This window comes from Globicephala melas, chromosome 9 (assembly GCF_963455315.2).
Source record: "Globicephala melas chromosome 9, mGloMel1.2, whole genome shotgun sequence".
Lineage (NCBI taxonomy): Eukaryota > Metazoa > Chordata > Mammalia > Artiodactyla > Delphinidae > Globicephala > Globicephala melas.
Genome location: NC_083322.1, coordinates 45,251,902 through 45,274,480, shown reverse-complemented (window position 1 = coordinate 45,274,480; position 22,579 = coordinate 45,251,902). Strand labels below are relative to the sequence as shown.

Here is a 22,579-nt window from a genome sequence, read left to right as displayed (position 1 = left end):
AATAAATGCTTAAGTCAGTTTTTGGTCCTCCCAGTATCCTGAGAGGAAGGCAGGAGAAGATGATCGAAAAGAACATTAACAGTCTTGTTTATCCTCTGCGTCAGAGCTCGGAAGGTTTTGATTTAAAATGGTAAAGGGTGACTCAGAGTTCTTCCCTCAGGGCTTAAAGAAGACGTGTGTGACCATGGACCAGGAACGCCCACGCTCTGATCTCAGCATAAGCAGCAGAAGCCATCTCCGGAAGGTTTTGCATCTTGAAGTTCTCTACAAGGAGAACAGGGTACGTGCTTTCAACGTGTGGTACGGAGTTCTGGAACGGAATGTGGCGATGTCAAAAGCACTCATGAGCCCTGCCAGGTCATCCGAGACCAGTGGCCGGAGGCTTGCGGTACATGCGGTCAGCGAGAAACAGACCAGGCTGAGCGCGGACGAATCCCAACTGTGTGTGTGGGGTTTCCAGCCTGAGTCGGCAGCACCCAACTGGCCTACCGCGCCGCGCGTGCGCAGCTCTGGGGCGCATTTTGAACCCGAGCCTGCAACAGTTATTCCCGGTGCTCCCTCCTCCCTGCCATGAGGCTATTTTTAGTAAGACTGTACTTAAAAATATAGCATTCAGTTATGCTAAAAATTTCCGTTTTCTGCCTGCATATGGTTTTCCTTCTGCAGTTCTGAGTAACACCTTTTTCTTAAGGTCACTGTGACGTTTAATTCAGGCAGGTGCAGGGTTTGGGTTCAGCTAACCCGGGTGCGTTGGAGTTGAGGTAGCAAATGGAACAGGCACCTCGGGGTGCTTCCCTGATCCCCCAGCCTCGATGCCCCCACTTTCTGTTACAGGCCTTCAGGGTACCCCTTATTTTTCCTTCGTTGTGCTTCTTATGTTTATAATAGAATATTTGTGTGGTGGTTTAATTACAATCTGCCTTCCGCACTACCTTGGACGCTGCAGGATGCGTTGTATCCCCATACTTGACGTGGGACTGATGACCTAGTAAATAGTCAGTGTGTATTTATGAATGAATGAGCGAGTGAATGAATATACAGGAACGAAGGAATGAAGCTACCATTCTGAATTAATTGCTCTTTCTGTAAGAAGAGAGAACGTTATAATTTGATTCAAGAATGGGCTCTTGTGGGAGGGCATAGTGTCAGAGGTGGAAAGAACTTCGTGATCGTGTCGTTCAGCATTTATCACAAGTGGCAGCCAGGTGAAGTCCTACCAGAGGCCCGGTAAAGACCTTCATCCTCTGGGTCCTGCGGTGACACTCGGGTCCCTCCATCCCCTGTAGACAGAAGACTGTTGCCCCAGGCAGCAGACACTCAGCAATCATCCTCTAGCTGTCTTTGAAGGCAGGAGAGTAGACTGTACATTTTAGAAAGATTTTCCACAGAGAGTGAGACAGCTAGGCAGAAAATTCAATTAACCATTGCTGCACAGTGGAATTTTTATATAAATACATCTTTACCTAATTTCCCAGAAGGATCTTTGCCATTCAAGTTACTTTTATTTCTTCACTGTGGTGTAGTCTCCCTAAGGTAACTATTATCTAAGATACTTAAGATATTTTCATTAGATCTCGATAGGTGCCCTGATAATTTGATTTATACAGTAGGTATTAGCTGTTATACAATGAATTGGAGCTTATATTTTACAGGAAAATATACTCATTCATCTGTCTATGGCATTATAATTTTGACGTTCACTCAGCACAAAGCTAGAGTGATTCTGGGAAAGCCCTGCCAGTTTAATGTTAATTCCAGTAACTTGTTTTTCCCTATTAAGTGTGCAGTAGATAAAACGCCTGTGTAAAATTGAGGTTTTGAAAAATGGTATCTAGATTCATATAAAGGCTGTATCTATTATGAGCAAAGTGATGTGAAAGGCCACAAAGTACAGTTCAGGTATTCAGGGCCCTAAATCTCTCGTATCGAAAGAAGAACAAGACGGTTGAAATAATTATTTAACATCCCCCCCACTGCCCCGCAACTCTCTTCCTTGTAAGTTTCATCTAGACTTAGGCAAAATAGCTTTTTGGGTCCCATTCTAAAAAAAAATAAAACTGTCCCCTGATTTTGACTGCCTGATAATTCTGTTGAGTTTGATCATAACCCTGTGGGTCTTGGTCCCAGAGTTCTGCTGTGTAGGTCAAGGGAATAGAAAGGGGGAAAGACTGGATACACCCGAGGGTTCCCTCTGTGCCAGGCTCTTTATCAGGCGCTTTACCACTCTGACTGCAAACTCACCACATGCCCCATGCCTGGCCGCAGTTCCAAAGGGCCTGGGTGTTACTGGGCAGGTGGGTTGCGGACTGACACATGGTCTAGCCCCTGAGGCCAGCCTGTGGATTGCTGCTTGGATAACTGTGTCTGTACAAATTACTTAGGAGACTTTCTAAAAGAAATCAAGGTTCTAATCTTGGTGATTCTGGCTTAGTGAGACTCAGCGGGGCCTGAGAATCTGTCGTTTAAAAAAACCTCCAAAGATAATATTTAGTGCCGTCAGGGTAGGGAAATACTGATACCACTTATTTCCAAAACCTACTACTAAAGAGTTTCATTTTGGGCTTCCCTGGTGACATAGTGGTTAAGAATCCGCCTGCTAATGCAGGGGACACGGGTTCGAGCCCTGGTCCGGGAAGATCCCACGTGCCGCGGAGCAAGTAAGCCCGTGCACCACAACTACTGAGTCTGTGCTCTAGAGCCTGCGATCCACAACTACTGAGCCCGTGTGCCTAGAGCCCGTGCTCTGCAACAAGAAAAGCCACTGCAATGAGAAGCCCGCGCACCACAACAAAGAGTAGCCCCCGCTCACCGCGACTAGAGAAAGTCCGCGCGCAGCAATGAAGACCCAATGCAGCCAAAAATAAATAAATAAATAAATTTATTAAAAAGAAAAGTTTCATTTTATCTTTTTTAAAGATTGGGGTGTAAACTCAGTCAATCCTGACTGCATCTGTATGCTCTTGCGCTAACTTTCTGCAGCGTTGTCTCTGTAATTCCTTATGCCCAGTGTTAAATGTAGAGTACATAAACTAAGAAATCATTCAGGTCCCAGATGTTTATAAAGTTGTAGCGTTAGCGATCATAAAGACTTAATTTTTTTTTTTAATAAAAGGATATATATTTTATAAAGTTATTCCCAGGAGAAAAAAACAAGAGGAAATTTGCTCGGGTATTCCTCTGTTCATAACACATTTTGTTACAATTGTTCGTTGAACTCCTGACTCATGCATTGGATGCTAGTTCATCTGTGTTGCTACCTAACACAGTACCTGACATATAATAAGCAGTCAGTGAATGTTTGCTGAGAGAATGTATGGATGAGTAAGAAATTGATGAACTATGTCAAAGAATTGTGATGGCTGTCTTTCCCACCTTTCCCCAAAGCTGTACATAAAATTAATGATTTTTTTTCTTCTGATGATAGGCAAAGGGAAATCCTCTAAAAACAAACCTTGAACTCATCACCAGATATTTTCTGGATCACTTTGGAAATACTGGTAACAATTTTACTCAAGAAACACCAATCCCTGCACTCTCAATACCAAAGAAAAGTAACAAATTACCATTGAGATGCTCAGAGACCACGCTGGTAAATATATATGACCTTGCAAGTGAAGATGCGAGTTGGAGAACATCATTGTCAGAAACAAGCAAAGCCAGGTACCTCTTCTCATTTATACTGTGGATTAGTTTCTTATTTCTGCTATAACAAATTACTGTAAACTCAGTGGCTGTAATAGGGTTCTCCAGAGAAACAAAACCAAAAGGAACCAATAGGGTATAAATGTGTATATGTATAAATATATATGTGCATAAATATATATTTAAATAAAGAGATTTATTTTAAGGAATTGGTCCATGTGGTTGTAGGGCTGGCGAGTCTGAGATCTGTAGAGCAGACTGGCATGTTGGAAGCTCAGGCGGGATTTCTGTGTTACAGTCTTGAGGCAGAATTACTTCTTTGGGAAACCTTTGTTTTTGCTCTTAAGATCTTCAACTAATTGAATGAGGCCCACCTGTATTATCTAGGGTGATGTCCTTTACTTAAAGTCAACTGATTGTAGATATTAATCACAATATGTTAATTAATCACAATATAAAAAATATCTTCACGGCAACATCTAGACTAGTGTTTGACCAAACAACTGGGCACCATAGCCTAGCCAAGCTGACATACAAAATCTAACCATCATGGTGTCCTAAAGCAACACCAATTTATTTATTTTACAGTTCTGAGGTCAGAAGTCCAAAATTGGTCTCACTGGGCTAATGGCAAGGTGTCAGTAGGGCTGGTTCTTTCCAGAGGCTTTGAGGGGAGAACCTGTTTCCTTTCATTCTTCAAGTTCTAGAGGCTGCCTGTATTCCTGGGCTTGTGGCTGCTTCCTCCACCTTCAGATCACATCACTACAACCCCTGCTTCTGTGTCACATCTCCTACTACTGACTCTCATCCTCCTGTCTCCCTCTAATAAGGACACCTGTGATTGCATTGGGCCCACACAGTCAATCTAGGATAATGTACCCATCTCAAGATTCTTAACGTAATCATGTGTGCAAAGTCCCTTTCTTTTGCCATGTAAAGTAACATATTCACAGGTTCCAGGGACTAGGTTGTGAACATCTTCAGGAGGCCATCACTCAGCCTCCCATCCTCTGCATTTTCAGAATCCCTGTCATGGAGCACTGTTCTTTTCCTCTGGAAGCCATGGGAATGGACCACTTTGTGATGGAGGATACTTATGATTCAAAATGTTTAATTTAAATTCCATGATTCATAAGGTTCGGGGGCTTCCTTTGTTAGCATTTTCTTAAAAACAGGAGTAGAGAATTCTAAAAGGCCACTAAACACTGGAGCGATGGAGAAATCTGGAAAATAAGCCCTTTTGGAACTCGGGAAGAAAATGAACTGGCATTCTTGATTGTACCTCTATTATTTGGAAAACAGTTATTTTTTTTCTTCCAGTTTTATTGGTATAGAATTGACATACAGCACTGTATAAGTTTAAGTTGTAGAACAGAATGATTTGATTTATATATGCCATGAAATGATAACTACAGTAAGTTTAGTGAACATCTATCATCTCTTATAGATACAAAAGAAAAGAAAAAGAAAAAAATATGTTCCCTTGTGATGAGAACCCTTAGGATTTCCTCTCTCCCCCTTTTTTTTTTTTTTTTTTTTGCGGTACGCGGGCCTCTCACTGCTGTGGCCTCTCCTGTTGCGGAGCACAGGTTCCGGACGCGCAGGCTCAGCGGCCACGGCTCATGGGCCCAGCCTCTCCGCAGCATGTGGGATCTTCACGGACCGGGGCATGAACCCGTGTCCCCTGCATCGGCCGGCGGACTTTCAACCACTGCGCCACCAGGGAAGCCCCAGGATTTACTCTCTTAGCAGCTCTCATATATAACGTACAGCAATGTTCATTGTATTGATCATGTGGTACATTACATCCCTAGTGCTTATTTATCTTATAAGCGGAAGTTTACACCTTTGACCACCTTCATCCAATTCCCCCTCCACCTACCCCCTGCTTCTTATAACCACAAGTCTGAGCTCTTTTTCTATTTTGTTTGTTTGTTTGTTTTTGAAGTATAAGTGACCTACGGCACTATGTTAATTCCTGTTACACAGCATAGTGATTCGATATTTTATACATTACAAAACGATCAGCACTGGAGAGCAGTTATGTTAAGTTACAACCTTAACACACTGCATGTCATCACCAATAGTGAGTCTAACTTCCTGGGAAAGGGTGTTTTCTTCCAGCTCTGTTGAAAAACATTTCCTTTCCTGAGGGTAGCCAAAGCTTAAGGTCTGGGTGTCAAGCTGCTAAAAGATGGGGACCACCAAAAAATTAACTCAAGGCTTAAGATGTGAAAGGAAATGAGGGTGGTATGAAAAAGATGATTCCTCCTTCAAATACACTTACTGCCTGGCTGGGAAATGAAATACTTTTGAACCGATAAAAAGCCAGCAATGCAGAGGTTGAAGCTTCAGAGTTCCACCCAGTTACAAACCTGGGTGTTATCCTTGACTCCTCCTTGTCTATCATTTTTGCATCCCTTTGTGTCCTTAATGATGCTAGACTCTTTCCCCCGTTTCTCTGTCTCGCAACAGCGGCCTCCATTCACACTCTCACCTCTTCCCCTGGCTATCTCCCAGGGTCTCTTTCTCTCATCTCCAGGCCCCCGGTCATCTTCTCAAATCCACCCTTGACCTAAGATAGAGTGAAATTTCCACAAAACAAGTCTGGCCATGCTCTTCCCTGCTGAAAGGCCTTCAGATGCTCCCTGTAACTTTTAGGATAAAGTCCAAACTTCTTAGGAGAACTTGCAAAGCCTTTTCCACATCAGCAGGTGTCCCACCGCACCCCCCACACCCCCCTGCCAGCTCACCTGAGCATGTCCTGCTTTTACAGGACTCTGTGCTAGTGCCTGGGGCCTTCTGGTTACCTCCTGCCTACTCATTCTTTCAGACTCAGGTTCTGCCTTCTCTGGAAGCCTTTCTAGATTTCCCGAGGGTTGGTTCCGGATCCTTCCTCTGCTTGGCATGTCCCAGTCGTAGTGCACATGACCACTTCTGTCATGCATGACCCAGTGCTTGGTAAGCAGCTTGGCACAGAGTTGATGTTCACGCCTCTTTATGCCAGAGTCTGATAGTAGAGCATAGCCCAGCCTGTGTCGGAGGGGTGCTGGGCTCTCAGTGACCACAGGTGGGATTCCTCTTTACCTGGGTCTCTTGCTCTGTCTCTTTCTCTCTTTTTTTTTTTTTTTTGCGGTACGCGGGCCTCTCACTGTCGTGGCCTCTCCCGTTGTGGAGCACAGGCTCCGGACGTGCAGGCTCCGGACGCGTAGGCTCCACGGCCATGGCTCCACGGCATGTGGGATCTTCCTGGACCGGGGCACGAACCCGTGTCCCCTGCATCGGCAGGCGGACTCTCAACCACTGCGCCACCAGGGAAGCCCTCTTTCTCATTCTTGTTCTTCCTCACTCCTTGCTTTTGCTCTCAGTCTCTTACCCTCTTTTGTTCTCTCTCCCTCTCTTACACACACACACACACACACACACACACACACACACACACACACACACACACACACACACACACACACACACACACACACACCCTCTTTCTTCAACGCCAAGCAACCCAAGAAAAGAAGCCGTTGGCATGCCTAACTTTACTAAACCTTAACTGGGAACGCCAGGTTTTCCAAAGGTCTCTATTCACCACCCTCAGTGGTGTGCAGTAACTGGGCTCCACCCCTCTTAGGACTATACCATCGTCCCCCCTTATCCATGGGGGATACATTCCAAGATCCCCAGTGGATGCCTGGAACCGTGGATAGTACCAAACCCTATATATACCATGACGGGAGGGGGGAACTGTTGTATTGAAGGGCTACAGTTTTCCTTAATCACTGGGGTCTGGGAGAAACAGGGATGCTCTTCATACTGAGGATTCAAGGGATCCTATCATCGGTCATCGACTCTGATTTGGTTTCTTGTTTCAGGTCTCACTTTGTTGGCCAGACTTGCCCTGATACAGAAGTATTTTCTTTCCCTTGCCTTTATTGATAAAGCACAGTCTGGTTAGAAATCACAGATTTGTGAATGGGCTTGCTATGGGTACCTGTGGAATGTGGAATTTATCATCATTGCCAGTGATTCCTTTTGGGGAAGCTGTTTTAATGGAAATATCCCTTTTTCGCAGACACGACCATCTTAACGGGGATGTACTTGGTAATTTTGCATCATCCAAAAGGGCCTCCCACAAAAGTAAGCCCTTGCAGACTGTCCCAGGTGAAAGCCCTCCTGTGGCTCCTGCTTGGGAGAAGACGGACAAGCTTCAGTCATCAGAGCCTTCCTTGGACACGAAGAGGATGGGAGAGAAGATCAGGCCGAAGTCTGGCCTCATTGTCCGAGGCATGATGGCCGGGCCCATCGCCAGCTCCCCACAGGTGGGCTTGGTGCTCTTACTATTATTATGAGCATGGAAAGTGAGGACCGGGCAGGGCTTAAGGGGCTGCCTGGGTTTATCTGGGGGTACCCCACGAGACAGCTCAAGAAGGGAGGATCTGCATGGTAGATGGCTAGAACACTGGCCTCTTTTTCCTGCCTGGCTCTACTGTCAGCGCTCTGGGGCCATGGGTGGGCCTCATCACCTCCCCTGCCTTTGGTTTAACTATCTGGTCAACCAGGTGGTTACCAGGTGGATTCTTTTGCAGGGTGAGAACACATCTACCCAGCTTTATCTTTGCCATTCAGGCATGGGGGGACCCATCCCGGTCTAGAGGACATATTTTTAAAAAATTTTTTAACACATGATAGTGAAAAGGGAAAAAGAAATCCCAATCCTTATAGTTTTGTTTTGTTTTAAAAAAATTCTAAAAACTTAACACTGATGTTTTATAGTCTCCCTTAAGGAGGGGCCGTGGTAGGGTCCCATCAGGTGGGAGACTAAACCAAAGGAGAGAATGAATGTAAAAGGGGTTTGTAAAACAGAAGAGAAACAGAAAAACAAAGGAAGGTCAAATGCCGAACTCAAAGTAGAGTATCAGTCAAATCAGGGAGTCTAAGCCAACCAAAAATAGGTCATCTGTGTCCACGCTGGTCCCTCCACCCTCACGTGTGGGTGTGGCTGCAGATGGCAGCACTGCTCTCCCAGTTCATCTGGAATCAGGGCAGCAAGCAGTGGACCTTCTCCCTGCCTCAGCCCACGTCCTGTGAGATTTTCGGACAAGGTCTTTGTTCCTCTTGGCCATAGTCTCGTTTGTTAGACCAGGTGTCTAAGATCCCTTCGAGATCTGGAATTTCAAGGCTTAGTGATGGTCATGCAGTTGGGAAAGGGAAAAGTATTTTAATAGTCTTTTCAGAAAACTAGGGGTATTTTTTAATATTACACCGAACCTAGACAAATTGTTTCTTTTTTTTAATCCAGTTCACAAGGCTGGCTGTTCCCTCAGAAACAACCTGCTTTGGGTCTAGATCAAGTATAGTTATCTGTCATTGTTCTGTTGATTAAAAACATGCACAACCTAAAAGTTAAGAATTACGTTTTATTTGATGGACTTGCTGAGGACTTAAGCCTGGAAGACAGCCTCTCACATAACACTGAGGGACTGCTCAGAAGAGGTAAGGGAGGAGCCAGGATATACAGGAGTTTTTGCAAGAAACCAGCTAGTAGGAACATCAAAAGATTACTGTTAATTAAAGAAAAACAGGGACTTCCCTCGTGGTCCAGTGGTCAAGAGTCCAGGCTTCCACTGCAGGGGGTGTGGGTTCGATCCGTGGTTGGGGAACTAAGATCCCACATGCCGTGTGGCGTGGCCAAAAAAAAAGAAAGAAAGGAAAAAAAAGAGAAAAACAGACATCTCAAGTTAATGAAGTTAGCACTTTTCTTTGTACAGGAAGATGCAGAGTCTGAGTTCACTTAAACCATTCCTTGAATACGCACCTTATCAATGGAAGAAAATGTTGCCTGCCATTTCAGTAAACAAAGGATGCGGCGGCCATCAGCCATCACACTGCAGTGGCCTGAGGGTGAGCCCTGAGGGAACGCAGGGTAGAAATAGGATGCCGACCATCCACCAGCCCCCGCATAGTGCACCCTGAGGAGACTCAGGATGTGAAAGCACAGGATGCTGACCCCAGAGAGCTGAGGTGCGCATCAAAGGAATGATTTCAGCGAGCCCTGACTTTTGCATCTTCTCATATATAGAAAAGTACTAAATTCCTTAACTTGAGATATCTGGTTTTCTTTTTCTTTTTTAAAAAATTTTTTTATACAGCAGGTTCTTATTAGTTATCTATTTTATACATATTGGTGTATATATGTCAATCCCAATCTCCCAATACATCCCACCCCCACCCCCACCCCCCCGCTACTTTTCCCCCTTGGTGTCCATGTGTTTGTTCTCTACATCTGTGTCTCTATTTCTGCCCTGCAAACCGGTTCATCTGTACCATTTTTCTAGGTTCCACATATGTGCGTTAACATACGATATTTGTTTTTCTCTTTCTGACTTCCTTCACTCTGTATGACAGTCTCTAGGTCCATCTACCTCTCTACAAATGACCCAATTTCGTTTCTTTTTATGGCTGAGTAATATTCCACTGTATATGTGTATCACATCTTCTTTATCCATTCGTCTGTTGATGGGCATTTAGGTTACTTCCATGACCTGGCTATTGTAAATAGTGCTGCAGTGAACATTGGGGTGCATGTGTCATTTTGAATTATGGTTTTCTCTGGGTATATGCCCAGTAGTGGGATTGCTGGGTCATATGGTAATTCTATTTTTCATTTTTTAAGGAACCTCCATACTGTTCTCCATAGTGACTGTATCAATTTACATTCCCACCAACAGTGCAAGAGGGCTCCCTTTTCTCCACACCCTCTCCAGCATTTGTTGTTTGTAGATTTTCTGATGATGCCCATGCTAACTGGTGTGAGGTGATACCTCATTGTAGTTCTGATTTGCATTTCTCTAATAATTAGTGAGGTTGAGTGGCTTTTCATGTGACTCTTGGCCATCTCTATGTCTTCTTTGGAGAAATGTCTATTTAGGTCTTCTGCCCATTTTTGGATTGGGTTGTTTGTTTTTTTAACATTGAGCTGCCTGAGCTGTTTATATATTTTGGAGATTAATCCTTTGTCTGTTGATTCGTTTGCAAATATTTTCTCCCATTCTGAGGGTTTAGACAAGTTGTTTCTTAATGTGGAACCTGAAACCGTCCCAATGAACTTTTTCTACATATCAGTTTCCACTGGTTTGTCTTGAACTTTGAATGACTCTGTTACCACTGCATGGTTTAGTAACATGATGCATTGGGTCATGTGGAAATTATTGGTTTACTAAGTTATATGGATCTTCTGAACGTTGACACATTTCATATACAAAAAAAAAAACACATAAAAAGTTGCATTTGTTGATGTCACTACTCAACTTATCAGAAAGTTTTTGAGAAGCCCTCCAGTTCACAATGGCAAACACAAGTTTCCCCAGATTCTAATTTTTACCTGATGACTTGTATTTTATCACTGGCAAAAGTGTATCATTTATGTTCCTTGATGTGACAGGCTCAATTTATTTTCAAGAAAATGCCTGCCAGATACTCAGGACTCAATATTCAAATACTGAATAACCGTAGTTCATCTGTCAGTTGTTCCATGAAAAAACTAGCAAGTTTAGCTCACAACTCAGATGGCTGCATAAGTGCTTCTCCTGGTGACAGCCTCATCCTCTGCATCCCGCAGAGTGTTTATATATACCTCCCATTTTGTCACACAGACTGTTAAAGAGATGTATAACATAGGGTCAAGATTGAACACAATTAATATTCGTTCTGCTTCAGCATGGACATTCTTAAGTGAAATTAGCATTTCACTTATCTACTTTTATTGCAAGTGATGTTAATACCTTGAGTACCGGTAAAGTTTGGTGCTGCTGCCTTGATTCGTGCTAAGGGCCAGCCAGCAGTTTTTCGCACCAGTGCTTTGCACCATCAGTACAAATGTGGACACAGTGAAAAAGGCAAATCATGTTGTATTATTATTATGAAAATAATTTTGAGCTCCCTGAAAGGGTTTGGGGTTAGACCTGTAAGGTCGGTGGACTGCACTTTGGGAACTGGTGGACCAGATGAACACTAGGGTCCTGTCCTATCATGACTTTCTAATCATCAAGTCTGTGCGGTTCAGACCCCTTCATAACTGAGGGGTAAGGAAGATGGCTTGTACCTACCTGCTTTACTGCTGAGAGATTGCTGCAAACTTCTCCCCAAAGGAGAAGTGATTGTTCTTGGAGGTGTTCTTTTCCCCTGGAGTATCTGAATCCCGTGAAGGACGCAGAGGTAGAATTTCCCCAGGTATTCTGGAAGGTGTTCTGTGGGCCTTTGAGTACCTTGGCCATGCTTATTGGTTGCTCAAGAGAAAAGAGCAAGGTTGCTAGGTAGTGCATCATTAGGTATGGCATATAGATCAGCTCTGCACTTTTGAAGAATGAGGAAGAGTCTGGGTTCCCTGCCCTTGGCCGGAAGTTTGGGTCTCCTTGGGAATGTTGACTAATGTTTTCCTTGTTCTGTGGCAAGGGATGCCCTGGGTGGCTTTCGGAGGAGGTTTATAGTGCCTAGTAATTTCCACCAGGAGGGAATATGGCAGAATTAGCTGTTCTTTTTCTGGCACAGGCTTTACCATTTGGCCCAGGATTATTTCTGGAAATGCTGAGAGGTCCAGAATTTTAAACCCAGGAAGAGCCCAGCAGGTGTCTTTTTGTCCCCTACCCCTACTCCTCTACCTCAGATTGGTAACACCGTGAGTTCTCATTTCATTGGTTAATGATTGATAGTGAGAGAGGACATTTCTGTTGACGCCTCTGAAATTCCTTCATTTCAAAAAGTAAGCATTGCTTACTATGTATAGGTCACTGGGCTGGGAGCTCTGGGGACACCAGAGTTGAAGGAAGAATGGCCTTCATCACCTGGTCTACTGGCAGGAAGGGTTAAGGCCATATGTAAGTGGGGACGGGGGCAAAGATGCATAGCAGTAAGTAATATTTGCTGGCTGCTGTGCAGGGTTTGGCTCTGTGATGGTGCCTTACGTGGGTCTGGGTCTCTCCTTTGGTCCTCACCATGGTCTTGTGGGAGATCGGCACTGTAGGTCCCCAATCCCTCATCCAAAACCTTTGAGCAAATGTGTTTTGGAATGTAGATTTTGTTTTTAAACTTCAGAAGGGAAATACAATGCATAAACCACATACCACAGAACGCCTGCAGTAGGGTTTGGAGTAGCACCCCATAAATAAAACATTTCTGCAGCAAAACATATGAGTATTCACACTTAAAAAGGGACCGCAATGGAATTCCCTGGCGGTCCAATGGTTAGGACTCTGTGCTTTCACTGCCGAGGGCCCAGGTTCAATCCCTGGTCTGGGAACTAAGATCCCGCAAGCCACATGGCCAAAAAACCCCCAAAAAACCAACAAAAAAACCCAAGAATGCAAGCAACCTACCTCATAAGAATGAAAAAGAATTTGCCATGGGATTCCAAAAGAAATGGTCATTTTTTAGGGGTTTTGGGATTTAGGAATTATTGATAGCAGGTTGTGGACAGGTTATATTGCAGGTGGGGCAGTGAGGGACAAAGAAGTTCAATGACTTGTCACAGAGCACACGGCTGGCAGGGGGTGACACGGGAACACAGGTCTGACCCTGGAGCTCTGTGTAAGGGGTATGAGGGGGGGACCAAGGCATGCTCCTGGCATTTATGTGGGTGGGGTTCTGTGAAAGCGTTACAGAAGTGGTAGCCCCTGCGTGTCTCCTCAAAGGGTGGGTAGGATTTTAGGAGAAGGAGTTGAGGATGGGAAAGACTTTCCTGGGGGAGGGAAGATCATGGGTAAATGCTTGACGTGGGATATTTTCTCCCCTCCCTCCAAGGGGATCCTCACCGCTGCTTTTGTCCTTGCTCTTTTCAGGATTCCCTCCGCAAACGCTCGCTGAGGCAGTCCCCGGCCTTGAGCAGCACGACCCAACCCCACGAGGAGGGGAGCCTACAAGCGCCCGAGCTGTCTGCTCACACCCCAGCCTGTCCCCCGCCTGTCCCGCAGGAGGGCCCGGCTTCCAGCACCTCCTCCACCCCCAGGAGCACCCTGGGCCTGCTCAGCCCCCTGACCTTGGAAAAGTGGAGAGCCTCGCCCAGCAGCCCTCCTCCCCTGCCAGGCAAAGGGCTTCCCCAGAGCGGGAGCGGCCGGTGGAGAGACCTTTCAGAGGACAGCCCAGCCGTGGACAGTGGCCTAGAGGCCGACAGGACCGCCTTGAATTTCTCCTTGTCCAGTGGGAATGCCCCGACGACCCAGGAGAGGCTGGAAAGAGTGTTCAAACGGCAGGGGAGCCAGCCCCCGGCCCTCAGGTGAGTGTGCTGTGCCCAGGTGATGGTTTTCGGAGAACCGTCCAGTCCCGAGTGGCTCCTTGGGCTCTCCGAGCGAGACTGTGAAGTAGGGGAGGTGATGATGGTCACTCCACCGGGGAGAAAGCAGCCCAGAGTGCACACACCAGGAGGCTTTGCGAGGGGTGTTTCTTTGGCCCTTCTTACTTCTTCTCAAGGGTCAGCCTGATATGGTACAAGAGATGCGTCGAAGCCAGAGGTATGGTGGTGAATCAGTTCCCACAAGGCTCCTCTGGGGCAATTTCTTTTAACCCTATCCTAAGCCCTTCGCTTTTATTCTTTCACAATAGACCTTGGTGATCCCTACACTGATTGGTTTTTGAATGTTAAACCAACCTTACATTTCTGGAATGAACCACCCTTGGCTCTGACGCATTATCTTTGTATATATTGTTTGATTTGACTTACTAATATTTTGTGTAGGGTTTTGTATATAAATTCATGAGGGAGGTTGGCTGGCAAATTTCCTTTCTTGTAACAGCAGCCTTGTGAGATTTTGGTGTCCAGGATATGCTAGAAGTGGTCCCTCTGTTTCTTTATGGTCTTGAAGTGTTAGTGTGAGATTGGTGTTATTTCTTCCTTAAATATTTGGGAGAATTTTCTGGAGAAGGCTTCTGAGCATTGAGTTAAAAGGTTTTAAATTGTGGATTCAATTAAAAAATTTTTTTAATTGAAATTTTCTATTTCTTCTTGTGTCAGTTTTGGCAAGTTGTATTTTTCCAAGGAATGTAACCACTTAATTTATATTTTAACTTTACTGATATAAAATTGTGTAATTATACACAATTTTTTTTATTGGAATAAAATTGCTTTACAATGTGTTAGTTTCTGCTATACAATGAAGTGAATCAACTATACGTATACCTATCTCCCCTCCCTCTTGGACCTCCCTTACACTCCCCCCCCATCCCACCCATCCATGTTGTCACAGAGCACCGAGCTGAGCTCCCTGTGCTATATAGCAGGTTCCCACTAGCTATTTTACGCATGGTAGTGTATATATGTCAACCCTAACCTCCTAATTCGTCCCACCCTCTCCTTCCCACCCTGTGTCCAAATGTCCGTTCTCTATGTCTACGTCTCTGTTCCTGCCCTGCAGATAGGTTCATCTGTACCATTTTTCTAGATGCCACATATATGTGTTAATATATGATATTTGTTTTTCTCTTGCTGACTTACTTCAGTCTGTATGACAGACTCTAGGTCCATCCACATCTCTACAAATGACCCAATTTCATTCCTTTTTATGGCTGAGTAATATTCCATTGTTTATATGTGCCACATCTTCTTTATCCATTCATCTGTCTTTGGGCATTTAGGTTGTTTCCATGTCCTGGCTATTGTAAATAGTGCTGCAATGGACATTGGGGTACATGTGTCCTTGTGAATTGTGAATATCCTCTTATTGTCCCTTTAAAGTCCGTAAGATCTGCAGGGATGTCTCTGTTTCCATTCCCGATACTGGTAATTTGTGTTCTATGAATTATATGCTTTTTTCAAAGAGCTAACTTTTGGCTTTGTAGGTTTGTTTTCTAATTAATTGATTCCCACTCTTACTTTTATTCTTCCTTTCATTCTGCTTTCTTTGAGTTTAATTTGCTATTATTTTCTATTTTATTTTATTATTTATTTCTATTTTGTCTTAAATTATTGATTCTCAGCCGCCTCCTCCTCCTTCTTGTTCTTCTTCTTTTTCCTCTTCCTCTTATTCTTCCTCCTCTTCTTCTTTGGGCATTTCTTTCTTTCTTTTTTTTTTTTTTTGCGGTACGTGGGCCTCTCACTGTCGTGGCCTCTCCTGTTGCAGAGCACTGGCTCCGGATGCGCAGGCTCAGCAGCCATGGCTCACGGGCCTAGCCGCTTCGTGGCATGTGGGATCTTCCCAGACCGGGGCACGAACCTGTGTCCCCTGCATCGGCAGGCGGACTCTCAACCACTGCGCCACCAGGGAAGCCCTTTGGGCATTTCTGATTCTAATTTTTAGGGGATTCATGACTGCTATTTCAGGACTATTTTCAATATTTCTTACATATAATTATTAATATTGAGTACTACCATTAATTGAGAGTTTACTTAGTGCCTGATACTATACTAGGCACTTTTCATATATTATTCTATTTCATACTTGGAAAAACCTGCAAGGAGGTATTATTATTCCTCAATTTACAGATGAGGGAATACAGACTCATAGAGGTTATCACTCCCAAGGTTTCCTAGCCAGGAAGTGAAGGAGCTGGGATACGAACCTAGGTGTTTCTGAGTCCAAAGCCCATCATGCCTGTAAGCACCATCCTGTACTAGTTAGGTAATTGTGTTTTTGTTTGTGTGTGATGTGTATGTTTTAAACACTAGTAATTTGCTTGGAGAATTTCTGCAGGGGTGGGTATAAGAAGTATTAGGCATCCTGGTTTGTAATACTGGCTTTTTAAGTCATTTACTGTGCGCCTAATATGTGCCAGGCACTTAGGCACTGGTAGTGCAAGGCAAGCTAAACAGGTACAGTGTATTAACTCCCTTTGTGACCATAGATAAGCTGGGCCTACTTTGCTTATACATTTTGTGACTATGTTATTTGATGCATATACACATAGAATTCTTATAGCTTCCTGTCGGATAGACTTTTCTATCATTATGAGATCTCTCTTCATCTCTAATAATGCTTATTGCCTTAATGTCTATTTAGGTATAGCTACTTCAGCTTTCCTTTGATTAGTGTTTTCATGGTATATCTTTTTTTCCATCTTTTTATTTTCATCCATTCTGTAGCTTTACATTTAAAGGTGCCAACCAAAAGTCTGTGCGGTTTACCAGGATCCTTCACCCTTTTAAAAAATAATTATTATAATTTATTTAAATTAAAATAAAGCAAAAGAAAACAAAACCAGTTTACCCATTTCTCGCACCTTCTACCCACCTCAGCTTTCTTCTTTTGTAATATCTTTTAAGGCTACAAATTTCCCTCTAAGTAATGCTTTGTATCCCAGAAGTTAATAAATTATATAATCATATAATTTAGCTTAAATGTTTTCTAATTCCCATTGTGATTTATTCTTTTGACCTGTGGGCTATTTAGACATGTATTGACTAATTCACAGCATTTGGGCTATTCTTCTGGTTATCTGTTTGTTTTTGATTACTAGCTTATTTCCACTTTAGTCATAATATATTCTGTATGATTTCAATCCTTTGATATTTGTTGAGATTTCTTTATGGTCTAGTATATATTTAAAGCTTATCTCTCATAACCAGCATATATGTGGATTTTTAAAAATCCAGTCTGATAATTTTTTGTTTTAGTTGGAATAATTATTGCATTTACATTTTCCTTTTGCTTGAAGAACTTTCTTTAGTATTTCTTTAGCAGGTATATTACAATAAATTTTTTTTTTTCAGTTTTTGTTTGGTAATGTCTTTATTTTGCCTTTATTTTTGAAGGATATTTTCAGTGGGTATAGAATTCTAGATTGGTGGCTTATTTTCTTTTCAGTACTTTAAGTATTTAATTCCATTATCTTACCTTAGTCTTTCATTATCTCTATTGATAAATAAGTTGACATTTTTTATTACTACTCTTTTGAAGGTAATGTGTCTTTTTTTTAACCTCTGACTGCTTTTTAATTTTTTTTTTTGCTTCTTCTCATTCTTTAATTTTCAACAGTGTTACTATGATGTGCCTAGAGGTGGTTTTCTTTGACATTTCCGTTAGTATCTGTAGAGCTTCCTCAGTTTGGGGTTGATACCTTTCATCAGTTTTGAAAATTATTGTCTATTGTCTTTTCAAATATTGCTTTTATCCCATCCTTTCTTTTCTCTCCTGGTACTCCAGTTATACATATATTACTACATATTTTCACTGTTCTGTAGGGTTTAAAAAAATATTCTTTCCTATGTTTTCCATCTTTTTCTCTCTCTGTACTTTAATCTAGATATTTTCTCTTGCTCTATCTTCTGGTTCATGTTTTTTCTCTTTTGCCGTGCTATTAAATATATATAATAATATATTACTTTCAGTTATTTTTCAGTTTTATAATTTCTGTTTCTTTGTAAAAAGTAGATATCAGTCTTTTGTGAGATTCTTCATCTTTTATTTTCTTGAGCACATTATTCATAGTCATTTTAAAGTTGCTGTCTGGTAACGTCCATATCTGGATCACCTATAGGTCTATTGATATTGTCTTTTTTCTTTTGGGTTTTGATAATTTCATCCTGTTTCTTTGCATTTCTGATAATTTTGATTCAATTCGAGACATTGCATGTGAATAATTGTAGAGGCTCTGGTTAACATTACCTTCCTCCAAAGAGGATTTAATTTTCTTTTGGTAGATATTAATCTTTTGTTAGTTTTAGACTTTGTAAAATATCTTTTCCTTTGTTGGACAGAAATTCTTAATTTTGGCATAATTAATCAATCTCTCGTTTGACATACGATTTGCATTTTTGCATTTTTTCTTTATTAAGTCTTTTCTTTCCTTTAGGTTTCCATGGTATTCTCCTGTATTTTTTCTATTAATTTTGTAATTTTAGCTTTCACATTTAGGTATTTAATCTTTTGTATTTGTTAGGTTGAAAGACTCACTTTTATTTTTCTCCATATAGTAAGGCAGTTTTCCTAGCACCACCTACTCTACAATTTGTTCTTTACCCCATGTCTTGATTCTTTTCTAATTTCCTGTATAGATTGTCCAGCCAGTGCAATAACAGTGCTGTATATTCAGAACTTCTTCCCCATTCCTTTTTCTAACTATGATTGCTGCAAAATTGCAGAGACCTGATACAGGAAATCATCAGAAATCATAATCCATCCTGGTGCCTTTTAGGGTATCCACAGAGACACTCTAGAGAACAGCCTTATCTACTTACTAGTTTTTAAACTAGAAATGGTGGGACTGGCTTTACATTAAACAAATATATATATATATATATATATTTTTTGTTGTTGTTGTTGTTTGTTTGTTTTTTGGTACGCAGGCCTCTCACTGTTGTGGCCTCTCCCGTTTCGGAGCACAGGCTCCGGACGCGCAGGCTCAGCGGCCATGGCTCACAGGCCCAGCCGCTCCGTGGCATGTGGGATCTTCCCGGACTGGGGCACGAACCCGTGTCCCCTGCATCGGCAGGCGGACTCTCAACCGCTGCGCCACCAGGGAAGCCCTAAACAAATATTTAATATATATATTTTAAAAGAATCATGACCATCTAACAATATTTTAAGGTTGCAGGCATGCACAAAATATACTAGCTCTCTCTTGTGTCTCACTGGTCATGACCATAGCTTTTATTACTGTGGCTTTGTAGTTATAACCTGGTATCTTGGTAGGGTCAGTCCCCTACTTCGCCTTTCTTTCAGGATTGACACAGCTATTTACAGATCTTTATTCTTTATGTAGGCCCTTTTGCCTGTTCACCCAACATGTCTAACTTATTTCTACAAGAGGGATAACTGGTTTGTCCCTTTGCCTTTGTAAGTCCCAAGGCCTTTGTAAAGGCCTTGCTCTCAAACCATCTCCTGAGTGTCTCTTTCTTGTCAGTCAGGTGTTTTATACTCATAGTGGTTTTCTTTGACTAACTTCACCTCCACCCACTCACCTCTAGCCTATTTTATTGTTATCACAGCACCTATCATAACCTGAACTGGGCTCTGGAGTCTGATGGCCTGGACTGGCAAACCACCTCTGCCCTTTATAACCACTGTGGCCTTAGGCCAGTTCTTAGGCCCTTGAAGGATGGTATGGACTTTGTCTTAGAGGAGGAGGAAGGTAGCAGGTAAATGTGCTGCCACAGCCCCCTCCCTCAGGACCAGGCGAAGTATGACCAGGAGTGCTTAACATATGATAATAGTGTCGATCTTTATATCAGTAAATGTTTTGGGAGCTTTGTTGTTTACCCACTACTTGTTCCCTCTATGCTGAGCACCGTGCTAAGCACACGTGTGTATTATCTCGTTTGCTCTTTACGATAATCCATTCAGGTGGGTATTATTGGTTTTCTTCTCAGGGCGGGGGAGGTTCTCATTAACCGGTATTCTTCTCCTCCTGAGTTCTGAACAAATTGCCAATGGAAACAAAGGATATCAACTAGATTGGGGTAAAATACATATCATCTCTGTGATTGATAAAGGGAAGGTAGGAGACACAGCAACTCATGAGGCCTGGTGGGCCCAGAGCTGGACAGACTTCTCCACCTCATCTCAGGCCCAGGACCAACCATGTGGTGGGAGGGGCCAGCCCCCAGAAGAGCAGCTCACTCCCAGAGGAGAAAGGGTGCAGCTGAGCCTAATGCCCGTCTTTCCTTTCTTTCCCAAATTAACCAATCAGGTCACACATCCTCCCTCAGGTTGGAGTGAATAAAAAGGAAGAGAGTAAAGGTCTGCAGGGTAGACCAGTAGAACTTCCAAACTCCCAGGAGACACTGGGAGTTGAGAACAAGCATCCTCCCACCCCAGCAATTATTATTCCATTTTAGATGAGGAAACTGAGGCACAGAGAATTAAAGGAACCTGTCAAGATTCTGGGTCGATGCAGGCCTAAGGGCTCACAGTTTGGCACATGGAATATGGGTTGGATTTCAGCAGTCTCTCATCTCCTCAGTTAGGCAGCTTTGTGCAGTGCACATACTACCCAACTGTATGTGGCACCCTTGGTTTGAAACCAGGGCCGAAGTAATCCCACTTGCTAAAACTACCTACCTCCTGCCCTTCCCAATACCCCTCCAACAGTCTTGTCTGCCCATCACTGTTTTTTTCATTCAATACAGTAAACATAGGTCTGAGACCTAGTGTGTATAAGATCCTGTGAACCCTTCAGGTGAGAGAGCCGTGTGCATATGTAATTCTTTTAAAACATGACGAGGGACAGTGAGATGACAGCAGAGCTGGCTCGCATGCATGGCACATGCTCCATCACTCAGCCCTAATGAAGCTGGAGGAAAGGTGGCTCCTGGGAGCCTTTGCTGGGCCTTGCAGCATCAGGTTTAGGGATGGCCATGGAAGTCACACCTGGGGGCGGGGGAGTGAGCATGTGTCCTGGGAGAGGGGGCAGGTGGAGGACGTGACCTGCTGAGATGTCAGGGAACGTGAGTATACGTGCAGTCAGGCCCTTCTGACACTAACTCCTTAGATCAGACTTAGTTGCTGAAGGAACTGTTTTTTGCTTTGATTTTTGTTTCTTTCTTGTGTCCTTTGATCTTAGAAGATGCTTAGAAAATGTCACCTTCTCATTGTTGTGGCAGTTTGGGGCCATTTGTCCCTTGTCACTGGCTAGTCAGGGCTGCCCTTGTTGGATTCCTCTCACAATCAGTCAGATCCGCGGGACCTCTGGCCCTGACCTGGGTGGTCCTGTAACCCTTGCCTCACTCTGCTTCCTCTCTACCTTTGCGTATCTTGCTATCACCTACACACCTGGCCCAGACTAGGCCCTCTAGAAACCTCAGGCGCAGGACTAAGAGCATCGGAGCAGTGATTCTTCCCGGAACCCAGTCTGCCAAGCCTGGGGCTCCCCAGGCGGCACTTAGTGGAGGTTGATGGTCTGGTTGGGGGCAGTCTCACTTGCGGTGCTTATGCTCTCTTGGGGCCTGATGGCCTGTCATTTGTCTGAGTCCTTCAGAGTGAATCCTTGGGGCGTCTCATGGCCACATGGACCCTGCTGTGGTTGAGTTTCTGCATGTTAGTTCAAAACACATCATGCTGGGCATTTGACAATAAGAACTAGCTTCAGGGCTTCCCTGGTGGCGCAGCGGTTGAGAGTCCGCCTGCTGATGCAGGGGACACAGGTTGGTGCCCCGGTCTGGGAGGATCCCACGTGCCGCGGAGCGGCTGGGCCCGTGAGCCATGGCCGCTGAGCCTGCGCCTCCGGAGCCTGTGCTCTGCAGGGGGTGAGGCCACATCGGTGAGAGGCCCGTGTACCGCAAAAAAAAAAAAAAAAAAAAAGAACTAGCTTCCACTTATGTTTTCCAGATGTGTGTGGACTGCAGAAGCTGCAGCCACGTACATTTTGCCCGGTCTCCTTTGGAAGCATGGGTGTACTCAGTGTCGTGAAGTTGAGAAGAGTTGTTGGCCTCCCTTGGGAGTTCAACCCATGGCAGTGGCCCAGCAGCAGTGTCTAGCTTCTGGAAGACAGAGGTCAGCATTGGGTCTCGTTGGGCTGAAATCAACATGTTGACAGGGCTGTGGTCCTTCTGGAGGCTCTAAGGGAGAATCTGTTTCCTTGTCTTTTCTAGCCTTTAGAGACTGCCCACATGCCTTGGCTTGTGGCCCCTGTTTTCCGTCTTCAAAGCCAGTGACGTGAGCCGGGTCCTTCTCAGGCTCTCATCTCTCTGATTGTCCCTTTCTCCCTTTTCCGCCTCCTTCTTCCCCTCTGAAGGACCCCTGTGGTTCCATTGTGTTCACCTGGATAATCCAGGGTAGCCTCCCCATCTCAAGGTCAGCTGACCAGCAACCTTATCTCCACTGACCAGCAACCTGATCTCCAGGAATTCCCTTTCCATGTAACCCAACATGTTCACAGGTTCCAGGGCTTAAGACAAGGGCATCTTTAGGGGTGGGCGTCATTCTGCCTGCCACAGAGGGCAACTGTTTCTTTCTTGCAGTGTTTAAAATCCTTTTTGGTCTCATGATTTTTAAACTGTTTACTTTTACCCTCTCCC

General features: G+C 43.9%; 1 protein-coding gene across 5 annotated transcripts in view; it reads left to right on the top strand.

The window, feature by feature from the left end:
• MINDY4 (MINDY lysine 48 deubiquitinase 4) overlaps nt 1-22,579 on the top strand; it is a 114,908-nt gene that overhangs the window by 6,265 nt on the left and 86,064 nt on the right. For all 5 annotated transcript variants that reach the window (XR_009565289.1, XM_060305453.1, XM_060305452.1 and 2 more), the window contains 4 exons: nt 161-280; nt 3,425-3,660; nt 7,715-7,961; nt 13,476-13,909. Coding sequence is in view for 4 of the 5 variants with exons in the window: in XM_060305453.1 (XP_060161436.1) it covers nt 161-280; nt 3,425-3,660; nt 7,715-7,961; nt 13,476-13,909 (1,037 nt within the window). In the remaining variant the exon portion in view is untranslated. The remainder of the gene's footprint in view (nt 1-160; nt 281-3,424; nt 3,661-7,714; nt 7,962-13,475; nt 13,910-22,579) is intronic.